Source organism: Arabidopsis lyrata (genome assembly GCF_000004255.2).
Source record: "Arabidopsis lyrata subsp. lyrata unplaced genomic scaffold ARALYscaffold_6, whole genome shotgun sequence".
In the NCBI taxonomy this organism is placed as follows: domain Eukaryota; kingdom Viridiplantae; phylum Streptophyta; class Magnoliopsida; order Brassicales; family Brassicaceae; genus Arabidopsis; species Arabidopsis lyrata.
This window is the reverse complement of record NW_003302550.1, coordinates 11,039,488-11,052,977: the sequence shown is the minus strand read 5'-3', so window position 1 is coordinate 11,052,977 and position 13,490 is coordinate 11,039,488. Positions and strand designations below refer to the sequence as shown.

The window sequence follows — 13,490 nt, the reverse complement described above, 5'->3', positions numbered from 1 at the left end:
TTTTCCCTAGCTGGTTTTTGGGTCAATGGGCCATGAGATCTGACTAATTTGTGAGGCTAGGGGACATATGAAAACCCCCAACACCCACACATTTGGGGTAGTTTCTAGGGTGGATCTAATATGGGGTAGCTTATTACAACCTTCCCTAGTCTCACTACCACTAGACCATGCCCGTGTGGGAGTCGATATACATTTTTGATATCCATCTACGGCTTAATCTAGTCCCGCCATGTTACCATGATGCAGCGAGATCTTCAAATGGGCTTTCTCTTATGTTTTTTAATAATTGTTGGGTTAAATGTTTTAACTTGGGTTTTATCTTCTTTTCAGATTAGGGTTTTCATTTCTAGTTTCTTGTTAAGAAGCCTTGCGTTGTAAACTTGTAATGGCTAATGAGCGTTTGATTACTGAATAAAGAAAAATGTAAAACTTTAAAGTTCCATCTATTGGCTTAACACCGCATAAAACCATTAACAGAGAAAATAGCTAAATAAGAACCACGTGATGCTTATAAGTTATAACACATCGCTTGACATGTCATTTTCAAGATGTATCATTGGTCCAAACTTTTGACTTCTAAAAGTCCATAAAAGCTTTCTATAATTAGCAAGAAAATTTTACCCCGGAAAATGCTAAATACCATTGCTTCCGGAACACGTAACACCGCTCACTGCTTTCTGTTTCCTTTTTTGGTTCCTTACGCTATTTCTCTTCCACCATCAATGACAAAATATCTCAATCATTTTCCCCTTATCCTTCTCTCCTATCATCTTCCTCAGGTTTCCTTTGACTTTTCTCCTTAATCTCGTCGCGGTCTCTGTATTGTTTCTGAAATTCTTGTATGTTGTTTATATTTCAGATTAACTCTATACTGTGTTCTGAAGAATAGTATTTGAAATTTCTGCAATAATGGGATATATGGACTTGGCGTTATCGTATTCGAATCAAATGCGGATTGTTGAAGCTCCCGCAAGCGGAGGTGGTCTCAGGTTACTTGCCTCTCTACTTGATTGAAACTATCTATCTACATGATTGAATATTTTTAATGCTTTTGAAATTTAGGGTTCAGGATTTATCAGTTTTGTGTCTATTTGTTTTGATCTTGCGTGGTTCTCTGTGTTTGATCTAGTTTAGGTTACTTGAATGACAAGCCATCTAGAACTTGTTCCATGATATCTATTTTTTTCGCTAGCTACAATGTTTGATTCGTCTCAAGATTGATTCGATTTTTCGTTTTCCTTAACATGAACTTATCAGTCACAATGTTCATGATTTTTCTTAACTGCAGTCAGAATGGAAAATTCAGCTATGGATATGCAAGCTCAGCTGGGAAGAGATCATCTATGGAAGACTTTTTTGAGACGAGGATCGATGGTATTGATGGAGAAATCGTCGGTCTATTTGGAGTCTTTGATGGTATTATTGGTCCCTTTCTTAACAAGAATTTATACATTATGTCTCAATGACAATATTATGATTAGGTTTGCTTATAAGAAAGAGCAAAGTATTAATCTTTTCTTACTATTTTTGCAGGACATGGTGGAGCAAGAGCAGCTGAGTATGTGAAGCGTCATCTTTTCAGCAATCTTATTACTCATCCTAAGTTCATCTCTGATACCAAATCTGCAATAGGTTAGTTCCAGTTTCTTTTGGTTTGAACTTACTATTATTGTTGAATCGGACTTTTCTAAATCTTGGGATCATATTTGCTTTGTATTTTTGTCCAGCTGATGCATATACTCATACAGACTCTGAACTTCTCAAGTCAGAAAATAGTCACACTAGAGATGCTGGTTCTACTGCTTCCACAGCTATTCTTGTTGGTGATCGTTTACTTGTTGCTAATGTTGGTGATTCCAGAGCTGTTATATGTCGAGGCGGAAATGGTATTTTATTGAGATTTTTGATAAGTCATCATGACTCTTGGTACTATCTCTTGATATCTTCTGAAATGAATTTATGTGCTCTTGTAGCCTTTGCTGTGTCAAGAGACCATAAACCTGACCAAAGTGATGAACGTGAACGGATTGAGAATGCTGGTGGTTTTGTGATGTGGGCAGGTAACAAGAAACTGTAGATTTTTTAATCCGCTTTTTGCGCATATTTCTAAATATCTACATTGAATAGGGACTTGGAGAGTTGGAGGAGTTCTTGCAGTTTCTCGCGCCTTTGGTGATCGATTGCTGAAACAGTATGTTGTTGCTGATCCAGAAATTCAGGTATGTAATATACCTTCACTTACATATGTACTCTATCTACCACATACATGTACTTATGTTTTAAGGTCATGTCTTGAACTTCAGGAAGAGAAGATTGATGATTCTCTTGAATTTCTGATTCTTGCTAGCGATGGACTATGGGATGTTTTCTCCAATGAGGTTTGTGAATTAAGTTTTTCGTCTCTATAAGATGACGAACAAAGTTCATCAATTCCCATTCCACATAAGTCTCAATGATCTGCGATCTTTATGGTGTTTTCAGGAAGCGGTTGCAGTGGTGAAAGAAGTTGAAGATCCGGAAGAGTCCACCAAGAAACTTGTGGGCGAAGCAATTCGGAGAGGAAGTGCAGACAATATTACATGTGTAGTCGTACGTTTCTTGGAGAGCAAGACTGCTAACAACAATGGTTCCAGCTCATCCGAGGAAGCAAATCAAGTTCAAACCGCTGTTAGAAATGACTCAGACCACAAGAACTTAACCAAAGAAACCAATCAAGACCATATTGCAGTACACAGAGACTTGGACTGCAGCAACGCTGACAATGAAAACCTGAACCAAAAGCCAATCGCGGTTACAGCAGCAGGACGCAGCGTTTCTTCAGAACAGAGTGGTTTAGCCGAGGAAAAGAATCAAATGCCAATCGCAATTCGCAGCGGCTCAGATCTCAAGAGCTCATCAACCAAGGTACCTAATCAAGGGAAAATCACAGTACACAACGATTCCGACAGTAGCATTGCGAATCAGAAGCCGGTAGCAGCAACACACACCTCTTCCTTAGAACAGAGCGGATCAACCAGTGAAAAGAATCGAAAATCAATCCAAGTTCATAGCGATTCCCCCGCAAGCAGGACAAGTAGTAGCACTCCCTCTATCTTTAACTGAAACGTCCACTGACTTCAGAATGATCTTCATTTAACTTTGAACTGTCCAAAGATTTTGCCTCAGACTAATTTGTGTCGTATATATAAGTTTCTTTTCTTTGCCATCCTTTGTTCCTAAGGTCTTAACTTCAATAATGTAATTCTTCTTTTGAGGTGTACTAATAAACTTGTAAATTTTTTAATTTATTGACTCTAAATGGTCAACAAATGTGATTAAAATATCCATCACAAAACCTAAATCGTCATTGATGCACACATAAACAAAACATAATTCAAAATCACATGATATATACAAACACAGGTTACTTATAAACACCACCACTCACTTCTCTTCCTCTCGCCCACAACTAATTAAAAAACTCATCAACAAAAACAAACAACTCGTTTTAAATAAAAACGTTCGTTAAAACATTATTACTAAAACAAACACCAAACCAACTTCCATATTTAGAGTCTCTCTCTTTCTCTCTCGATATCTAAAACGTAGGTACAAGTCCGAACCCACTAAAGATACCACCATGACCAACCACATCACTGCTCTCACTTGTATCCGTCCGCTTCGCAAACCGTCCCTTGATTCTCGGTCTCATTTCCGCATAAGCTTTCCTTGAAGCATACCTTATCGTCTTCTCAAACTTCCTGTTCTTCCTCTTCTCTCTGTACCTCATCACCCTCGCTTCTCTCTCAGCTGAAGTCAGCGGAACAGCCCGCTGGCTCCCGGGATCTGCTCCACTGGTTGCAGGACCACCGTAAGGATACGAAACATCGGCCACAGAGCCACCATCTGGCACCACTCCCACTTCCATCGACGATGATGAGACCTGCAATAACCAACCAACCATTAGATCAAAAACAACTCTTTGACTAGCCATTAAAAATAAGTGACAAATACTATAGTTTAAAAGTCAATACATACTTAGAACTTAACTTATATGACTACATAATTAAATTGAGGATTACTATTATATGATTAGAGTAGCTTATGCATGTTGCTCGCCTGAAACTATTTCTTCCGATTAAATTAATAATTTTAGATGAAACTTTAAGTCACTCAATACCACAAAGATCTAAACTTTGATTAAACAAAACAGACAAAAATTATTTGATTAGTATATAATTAGATTATCATGGTATTTCTTCTAAGTACAGATTAATTTACACTTGTTACTCTCCTATAACCCTAAATTTTAGTCACACAATCATTAGTTCCTATTAAATTAATAATTTAGCTCTCATCAAAGTCTAAACCCTAAAGATTTTTTTGGATAAATAATTGTTTTATCAACAGAATCAATTAAATTAATCGCTATGGTTAATCTAATTAATTAAGAAGCTTACGCTGTGACTGATGCAATTGTAACCACCATAAGCAAAACCTTTAGATCCTCCGGTAAAATCCATTTCATAGCAATTCTCGTTCACCGTCGGAACCCTAACCGTCCGATTCTCCACCGGAACAACACCATCAGTCCCGGAGCTATTCTGCTCCAACGATTCCACTTTCGGATCAACACTTCCGTAATCCAGATCCAGATACGGATCCGGATCCGAGAACAAATACTGTTGACCCGTGTTCATCTCCGGGCTATCTCCCGGAACTTCCTCAGCTGCAGTAACAGCAACCATCCCCGCCGTCGCCGTCGTCGTAGTCTTCGGATTCGGAAGCAGCCACGAAGCAGCTTCTTCCTCCTCTTCTTCACGGCTTCCGTTACCATCTATATCGGATAAGTAACAGTCGTCAAGGAAATTAACGGCAGTATGTTTAACGGAACCGTCACTAGAGACGGAATCGTAAAACGGAGTAACGGGAACGCGTTCGTGACGGCGAGCTAACGGATTAGCAGAGTGAATATCACGGTCGCACGTGACACATAACGCGGCCGCGTCTGCTTTGCACGTGACGTGTGCCGGTGCTTGCTCGCACACTTCACACATCCACACGCGCGCGTGTCGTGACGCGAGTTTGTTCGCCGCGTGGACTTTTGAATCGCAGCTTAAGCAGAGAAACGCTGCGTCTGGTCGGCAGTATAACGCCGCCGTCGCCGATTTGCACGAATCGCAGAGCTTAGACGCCATTTTTCTCTCTCTAAGTTTCAGGGTCTCTCTCTCTTTCTCTTTCTTTTGTGGTTGGTGTTACTATGGCTTCACATGAGCGTGTCAATGAGTCTATCCATGTGGGGTCCATGGGTATCCATCTAGATCGAATGAAATGTTGACACGTGGTGAAATCTTAGCCAAACAACGTAATTTTATTGTATTGAGATGAAATTACTTGGCATTATAGTTGTGAGTATATGCATAAAAATGAGTTTTGTAATCATGCTTTTTGGTTTATTGATACTTGGATTCATGATTCTGGATCGTCGACATTTGGCAACAGGTGTTTTATTTTAGCAAATAATGCGTAGCAAAATTTTCTATGATTTATAAGCTGTCACAGAAAGTGGTTCTTTTGCAAAATTGGAAAATGGTGAAGAAGTATGGGTAGATGAGTTCTAGGACCACCACCACCACGAGGAGCAAACTTAAATGGAGACGAGACTGTGACTGAGGAGGATAAAGTAAATGGCCGGTGGGTATGTCGGTAACTAGTGGGCTGAATATGGGCTTTTGTGGACCATGGGTACTAGTTATTACTGATATATTCCGCATGTTTTTTGTTGTTCCCAATTTGCTTATTTCAGCCCAGTAAAATTATTTTCTCAGTTTGCTTAAGTCACAAAACCACTATCAACAAACTCACTGGGTTCACAGAAAATTATTTCTTTTATATCAACAAAGAAATCAACGCGCCGTAAATATTCATCAAAATTACCTCTTCAGAATTAGATGGTTAATTGTGCTTGTAAACTATTCCACACATAACTCATGGATAAGACCTTATAATTTTTTATTATTTTATTATATAAAGCTTGGTTTTCAAATTAGTAACTAGCATAATCGTGCATGTGTCATAATCAGATTTTTACATGTATAAAAAATATGTAAGATCAGTATATGCTTCTTTTTTTTACTAATATTTTAATTTAATTTTAGTATTTTAAATTATTTATTTGAATTTTTATTTTATTTTTGGATTATCTAAGACTCATATCATTATGTTTATAATTTTTTATTTTTTCTTTTAATTATGTTGAATCAAAAAAAATTTTAATTTTTAAATTTTATTGGTTGGCCAGAACCAGCATAACACAATACATATGAAAAAAAAATTGAGATAACTAAGAATACAAAATGAAGTTTCTTAAAAACCGTAGTGGACAACTTGATTTTTGCAAAGAAGAAGAGTCATCCAGGCCATGGGACATATAACGACGGCCTTTTGTAGTCGAGTGGGTGTACGAGAGCACCAATCTAGAGATAGAAGACCCTTGTGTTAGTTTTAAAGTTCAAACATAAGTCATAATGCACAAATATCCAATATGAAAATTGTATAGACTTCAGTCACCTTTAAACTCAAAACAACAGTTGTCTACAATAAGTCCACATCCAAATTATTGAATTCTCATTATAGATATTATTCACTTACTTAATGTTACTTTGTTACTTCTAAAGGTGCATGTAATCTAACTTGTATTGGAAAAATGCAACACCAGCAATGTTTGGATGCTTACAGTTTTCTACTTAGAACCCAACCTTCAACAATCTATGCGTCCATAATGATATCGGTTTATTAATGGGAATTTTGTGATTTCTTGCAAATTGTTGAAAGTCCATCTTCATTGAGGTTGAGAAATTGTGCCCAAAGTATTCAATAATCTTGTGGCGACAATGATCAAGGTGTTGAACACATGATATTTGGTCTTCTTGTAGCTTCTAATATCATGGATGTGGTGAGACAAAGTAATGTTGACCCAAAGACGATGATGGATGAAATGAAGAAAATAGAGGTTGCTTCCATGCAACCAAATTATCTGGCACTGAACATGTACAAAACTTTTCTGTGGCAAGAGTAGTCATTATTGATCTTGCTATCAGGAGAGAAAAGGAGATAAGTATAGTTGAACATGTTTTTTTTTTAAATAACAAAAATAATTATGTATTAGTTAGACATCCGGGTGTTTGAAAAATTGTTCTTGTCTATATACATAAAGACTTTTAAATGTGTTAACAAATAAAATAAGGACTTTTCAATGTTCAAGTTAAGTTAGATCCTTTAACAAAACGTTACTCTCTTTTTTCTTTTTTTTTGTTACTTTCTCTATTTATTTTAAGGTGAATTAGGTGAATAACCATTCTACATAAAGTTATTAAATATATAGCACTATAATGAGGGAAATGAAGAAAGTAACACAAGTGGAGGATAAAAAGTCGAAAAACTCCTTTCTATTTTGTAAGGCATTAAGACGCATGTGTGATGAAAGGAGAGTAACATACATGTGACTGCATTTGGAACGAATGATTTCGTTTCAGTTTGTGGACGTAAGCATAAGAAGGAGAAACGTGGATTGATGTAGTGATGGTGGTGATAATAACAATGGCGGTGATTGTATTGGTATGACGGCAAAGGCGACGATGGTCCTTCACACACGTTTAAGTTTGGAAACAAGCGTGTAAGGAGAGAACAGTGTGGGCTGGCGCAGTGGTGGTGGTAATACTGATGATGGCGTTGGTGGTGCTTGTCGGGGCGGTGGTGGTGGCGACTTCAACTCCATTAGGTTCATCATCGTCTATTTATCTTCAATGCTAATTTGAACGTAATGAGATGAGAAGAAACACTCAATTCCAGAATCACAAACTTTCATCTTCTAGTTAACATCAAATAATGGAGAATCAACAAGTAGAATAGTAAATTTCAGTTTAGGAAAAATAGTATACTATTTACATAAAGTCTACACTATTTGTAATCAATTAATGAGAAATTCATTAGCAGGATGACTCAAAATCAACAAAGATTCCAATTTTTACGGCGAGCTCCGAATGAGGGATTTGATGTTGCAGCGGAGGAGAAAGGCGAAGACGAGTGGTGTAAGGCTTCCGCATAGCAGAGCCAACGAAGAAGAAGAAAAAGATATTTGAAGTAACCCTAGTTAGATTGAATCAAAAAAATTTGGGTTCAATGTAATCGAAATCAGTTGAATCAGAGTTAACAAAATCCATAAACTAGGGAACTCTGAAATGTTATAAAGATCATTGAAACAATATCGGTCATTCATTCGCCTGCCCAAAACCCAATTCACGTTTATACAATTACCAACAACTTTTCAATTTGAATAAGATAGATTCTGGTTTAGGCGCTGAAGTAGATGAGTCAAATGGCAGTCCTCATGGCGCTTGTGAAAGGGAGAGAAAATGGAGGAGGCAGAGAGAGAGGAAGAAAATAAAGAAATGACAGAGAGGCGGAGAAATGAAGAAGGAAGAGACGAAGATGCTTTGGGGGTAATTGTGTCTTTAATACATATTATACACACATTATATCATAAGAATTTTTTTTTTGGTTAGTTTCTTAAATATTGGTTTTTTTGTTGGTTATATTTGCCAATTTCTCTTTATTTTATTTGATATTTCAGGTTTTTGCGCACCAAATAAAGAATCATTTAATTATTTTATTCTAAACTAAAACATTATTTATTATCTACTTGATTCAATCAATAATAAAACAAACCGTAGAATATAAGTTGTAAAACCAAAAAAATAACTAAAATAATTTTGCATTGATCATTAAAATCATTATCTAATTTTAGTTTAAACAATTATTTTCTCCTAAACATTTAAAAATAAAATGGAGAGAGTATTATCGAAGTTAATGGATACGATCATACGAATCTAGCCATGGAACATTTCTCATTTCTAACGAGCTTTTGAGCGATGGAACACACATTTGACATTACCTACAAAACTCATCATTAGATAAAAGAAAAAAGGAAAATAACAATATTGAAACGGTCATAATCATATATCATGAAAAATGTGTAAGTGTATTGATTAGTGAAAGTTTGATTCAAATGAGCGTTGCATTAATTATGATGTAGGCAGAGTCGCATCGCCGCGTCAGGTAGTTGCAGCAGATAGACCAAACTCATACAACTGTTCCAAAGTCAAAAACATATTGAAACTCTTCGAAGCCAATCTTTGAACTGACACATGTTCATATTATGACGTCATTCTCAAAGTGCTTTTTTTTTTCCGCCAACCGATAAAAGCATGCCGGTGGCAAAAACCATGGGAGTCGAGTCATCATCAATAAATATGAGTTACGAGGAAAACTATGAAGTAAATTCAATAAACCGATCGTATCGTACTTGCTCTTGTACTATTCTTAGGGTATGACGGTTAACATCTTATAGAAAAAAAATACTCCCTCCGTTTCGTTTTAGTTATTGTTTAAGGTTTTCTCACACAAATTAAGAAAAACATTAAATTTTCTGTTTCACTTTTATTAATATATCTTATAAATTTTTTCATTGGCCAAAACATTAAAACAATAGGGATAATATTAAAATTTTTACCAAACATTTGCATTGAAAACCTAGAACGACAATTATTACGAAACAAAAAGTCCTAAAACGACAACTAAAACGAAATGGATGGAGTAAAAACTATTTTCTTCTAAAAGTTAACCAGTCAAATAAAACTTAAAAGAATTGTTTTTTTTTCTAATTCATCTCAAAAATAACATAAAAAGGGTTAAAACTTCCTAATACAAGTATATGGTAGAAATAATTCTTTTACGTTTTGATTTTCTTTTTTTTTAACTTTTTTCTTCTCTTTTCTTCTAAATTTTACCAGTCACACCCTTAAACTAGCTGACTTGAAAGATACGAAAATCAGTTCTAACAAAGTTTAAACATTGCATAAATTTATATAAACAAATTAAAGGAGTGGATTTTTTTATTTCGGATTAAAAAGAGGCAAATGATTGAGTTAGAATTATGATTACTTTTACAAAAAAATTTTGACATGATGGTAAATAAAATGTTACTTGTCTAGGTTTAACAAAAAAAATAGTTGTATCATGTAAAATAAAATGTCGTCAGGTAAAATAATATTTTACTTTTATAAAACATGTGTAAAATTACGCAATTTTTTTCAAAATACACTTGAAATTAACATTCATTTATTACAACTTTACTATCACGAAATATTTTAGTTTTTTTTTTTTAACTCGGGTCACGTCTTCACATTAAAACAAACAAAAAAAAACTCGGGGCACGCAGATTAATTCTTAATTTTAAGTCCAATAAAAATCAAGTATTTTTACCATCAAAGACATCTTCAATAGACATCATCAATCTCTGGCCTCGACCAAAAATATGATCATCTAACCTAGAGTGGTAGCCACTCGGCTATGAAAATGTTGTTAAATTAACTTCTTAGCTTCTACAAATAAAATATAGAATTTGGCTATATCAGGTGCATATACCCTTAAAACTAAATTGGAATAATGATCAAAACAATGATAACTTCAATTTAGCAAAATATATTCATATACCAACATTTATACATAGAACCCCGAAACTTTGTCAACTTTTTTGGTTCACATTTACTACTCTAATGAAGATTTACAATCTCAAGGTCGATTAAAACAGAGGAAAACTACTTCCCCAACAAACAAACAAACAAACCGACAAAAACAGAGAATCCAAGAACCAAAAAACAAAAAAGTACACTCTTGAGAACAGAGCTCATAGGTTTTCTTCTGTTTCTGTAGATTCCCCATTTTGCCCTACTTTCTTCTCCATATTTACACAATCCAGGCAAATCTTGGCGGCGACCGGAGTGGCCAAGAAGGTAGGGTTGTTTTGTCCAGCCATGATCACAAGAATCTTCTCCTCAAAAACCTTAGCCACCACTTTCTCACCGGACTCCGTCTGTTTCTCTTCGTCTTCTGTCCCCCGCGAGAGCTTCAAGTAGGAGCAAGCGAGCAACAAGAGAGCAAAGGCTATGAGTCCAAGCATGGCGGCTAAACCACCGAATAGGTAAGGAACCGGTGTATGCCACGGAGACCGTGTCTGAGACTCCACCATTCTTGTCATCATCTTCTCATCTATGTTTCCTCTTATGCTTGGAAATTGCCTCATTGTTTTTGTTTTTCTTGGGTTTGTTAAAGAACAGAGTAGAAGAAGCTTGAAAATTGTGAAGCTTATACTTTGATTTGTTTTTTTTTTTGTGAAGCTAGTTTGATTTTCTTAAGAGTGTTTGAGTTTATTTATAGTACTGGCAGAGAACAATAGAGAGAGATGTTGTAAATATTTCACAGTGTTATTTCTGTTCCTTTTTATTATTATTATAAAACAAATTTGAAGGTAAGTGTGTCACGGAATCTCCATGATCCGTTACATTGCTTTGATCATGCACCTTGATTTTCATAATGTTTCGAAGATATTTAATAATGTTTTCACTACAAGAAATATTAGCATTGATAGCACATGACGATAGCGCATTTTTCGTCACTGCTATTAAAGATGGTACTCAAAGTTCGGTAACTATATCATAGCATTTCAAAAATGCTAAGACTAACAATAGCAGAATGAAAAACTAAAATCACTTTGAACCGGCGCACTTAGCAAAATTTTTACTTTTAGCGCTCCACCAAATTAAAAAAAAAATCCATTTGTTGCCAAACAAAACCTAATTTTTCTCATATTTGCCTCATTATCTTCTCCTCATACCTCTTCGTTCTCTTCGAGACCTTTAATTTTTTATAAAGTAACGCTCTCTCATTTTTTTTTTGTCTCACCTTCAACCCTAAATCCCCTTTCTCCATCTCCAAATAAACAACAGATCTAAAAAAAAACACAGATCTTCCACTTATCCATCCATACTTTGAAGATCCTCTTCTCCTCATCGTCTTTCTCCATCTCCAAATTGTCGCCGCGTCATCAATCTTCCATATCTGAGAACGACCGATGGTACTAGATCCGCCGGGGGTCAAAATTTCTCCGATTTGGTCTGGTTCGAGCTCAAGTATCCTTCATCCTGAATCGGGTCCGTTGGTTTCTCCATCTATAGACTTGGCTGGTTTGTTGTGGTTCGAGCTATGGCGAAGTCTCAAACAGATCAGAGCCATAAGGTTACTTTTCTGCAATTTCAAATTCATGATTCAATTTCAATTAGAAATTAATTTTTTGTTTGTCTTTTTTTGGATAGAGAGGGAGAAAGAAAGAGTCTTGGTTTGATGAATCCTCTAAAAAAAATTCGTTTCCAAATCCTTCTTCTTCGTCATCTCCGTGGGCATTTGCGTTCCACATTTTTTCTTGTTAGTTCTTCATGTCTAGCTTCTTGTTCTTCTTCGTATTCGTGAGTCTCTTTCAAATCTCTCTATCATTATCAGTTTTCAACTTCTGGGTTTAGGTAACTTCTTCATCATTAAAATGTTGTTTCATGATAATAAAAAGTCAAGTCCGAGTTCGTTTCTATCTCTAGTTATAATCGTTACTGATGTGAAAGTTTCTTATACTCATATGAGTTACAGCTTACTGTGAATTTGTGATGGTGAAGAGACTTGAAGGTGCTAAAACGGTGATGACGAGTGAAGAAGCGAGTGATGGTAGATGTATCAAAGATTGTCGCCAAAGCAAGAAGCTGCTTGTTCGCATCAAGCAAACTCAAGTAAGTTTTTAGTTTAGAATGGAATATAAATGTAATTGATAATTTCATTGCTTCGACGCTTTTGTTTTGATAACATTTCCCGTAGGTGATTGATTCATCTAAGATATATCTTCTTATAATTGATGGGGTTGAGAATGATGACGAGTCTAACGGGCAAAAAGAGTTTTATCATGACCAGGTGAGATTTTCTAATTTACCATGCTCGAGTCTTCTGAATCGTAATGTTCATTGAGAATGATGACGATTCTAATGGGCAAGAAGAGTATGTGATATCATTGAAGGAAAGGTATGTGAATCAACTGACTCTATCATCAGTATCTTGAAATGTTGGTGATGGTTATGACTAACATTTCTCTCTTTCTTTAATTGGAGCGTCATCTTGTGCTTGGTGTGATTTCTCAAATCATCAAGGTGAGGCTATAATGCTGCTACTGCTATTTGTTTTTGGTAATGGTGAATGTGTAAATAATCTTTATTATTGTTGTTCTGTCTAGATACAGTTGCTAGCAGACTTAAACTTGAAGAAAACTCCCAGCTGGTGGAGTTGGTTGCTGATAGCAATATAAAATTACTCACTCATAGTGAAAATTTTGACTTTGTTTTGAGCACAAGGTACGACTGTTTTTTGCTTCTTTAATGTCCAATTTATTATACATGATGGGAATAATCTCTATGATTTCATTTACTTTGAGAATGTTGCTTATGCCCATGTTTGTGTTGAGCTTGCTCTAGCTTTAGGAGGATATGTTTCAACAAAAGCTGCAGGACATGCCTTAGTATTCTAAAGTGGAGTTTTGTCTCAGTTTCACAAAACTGTAGATAGCATATTTTTTTGAA

At 35.7% G+C, this 13,490-nt stretch overlaps 3 protein-coding genes and 1 long non-coding RNA gene across 11 annotated transcripts; 2 read left to right on the top strand and 2 right to left on the bottom strand.

Moving 5' to 3' along the window:
- The first annotated feature begins 531 nt into the window (after window positions 1-531).
- Window positions 532-3,453, top strand: LOC9308204 (probable protein phosphatase 2C 71). 4 transcript variants are annotated; one of them, XM_002874187.2, is made up of 8 exons: window positions 532-989; window positions 1,289-1,416; window positions 1,534-1,632; window positions 1,728-1,886; window positions 1,974-2,060; window positions 2,128-2,219; window positions 2,304-2,378; window positions 2,482-3,453. In XM_002874187.2, exons 1-8 carry the CDS (start codon window positions 910-912, stop codon window positions 3,100-3,102), a joined length of 1,341 nt encoding a protein of 446 aa, XP_002874233.1. In that variant the 5' UTR covers window positions 532-909; the 3' UTR covers window positions 3,103-3,453. The 4 variants fall into 4 exon arrangements, with proteins under 4 accessions (XP_002874233.1, XP_020878028.1, XP_020878030.1 ...); XM_021022369.1 differs by having other exon boundaries at window positions 532-779; window positions 860-989; window positions 1,728-2,060; window positions 2,128-2,378; XM_021022371.1 differs by having other exon boundaries at window positions 2,128-2,378.
- LOC9308203 (zinc finger protein CONSTANS-LIKE 4) lies at window positions 3,351-5,376 on the bottom strand. Its single transcript, XM_021022372.1, has 2 exons — window positions 4,440-5,376; window positions 3,351-3,922 (listed from the first exon to the last, which is right to left on the bottom strand). The coding sequence occupies exons 1-2, from the start codon at window positions 5,175-5,177 to the stop codon at window positions 3,578-3,580; spliced, it is 1,083 nt and encodes a 360-aa protein (XP_020878031.1). The 5' UTR covers window positions 5,178-5,376; the 3' UTR covers window positions 3,351-3,577.
- A 5,122-nt stretch (window positions 5,377-10,498) lies between these two features.
- LOC9310300 (protein GLUTAMINE DUMPER 5) lies at window positions 10,499-11,368 on the bottom strand. Its single transcript, XM_021020529.1, has one exon. It carries the CDS (start codon window positions 11,120-11,122, stop codon window positions 10,727-10,729), a length of 396 nt encoding a protein of 131 aa, XP_020876188.1. The 5' UTR covers window positions 11,123-11,368; the 3' UTR covers window positions 10,499-10,726.
- A 752-nt stretch (window positions 11,369-12,120) lies between these two features.
- LOC9310299 lies at window positions 12,121-13,476 on the top strand. 5 transcript variants are annotated; one of them, XR_002330984.1, is made up of 5 exons: window positions 12,121-12,395; window positions 12,543-12,653; window positions 12,739-12,939; window positions 13,026-13,064; window positions 13,148-13,476. It is a non-coding gene; the product is annotated as an uncharacterized LOC9310299 (long non-coding RNA). The 5 variants fall into 5 exon arrangements; XR_002330982.1 differs by having other exon boundaries at window positions 12,517-12,653; XR_002330981.1 differs by having other exon boundaries at window positions 12,121-12,653; window positions 13,148-13,265; window positions 13,386-13,476.
- Window positions 13,477-13,490: the final 14 nt, after the last annotated feature.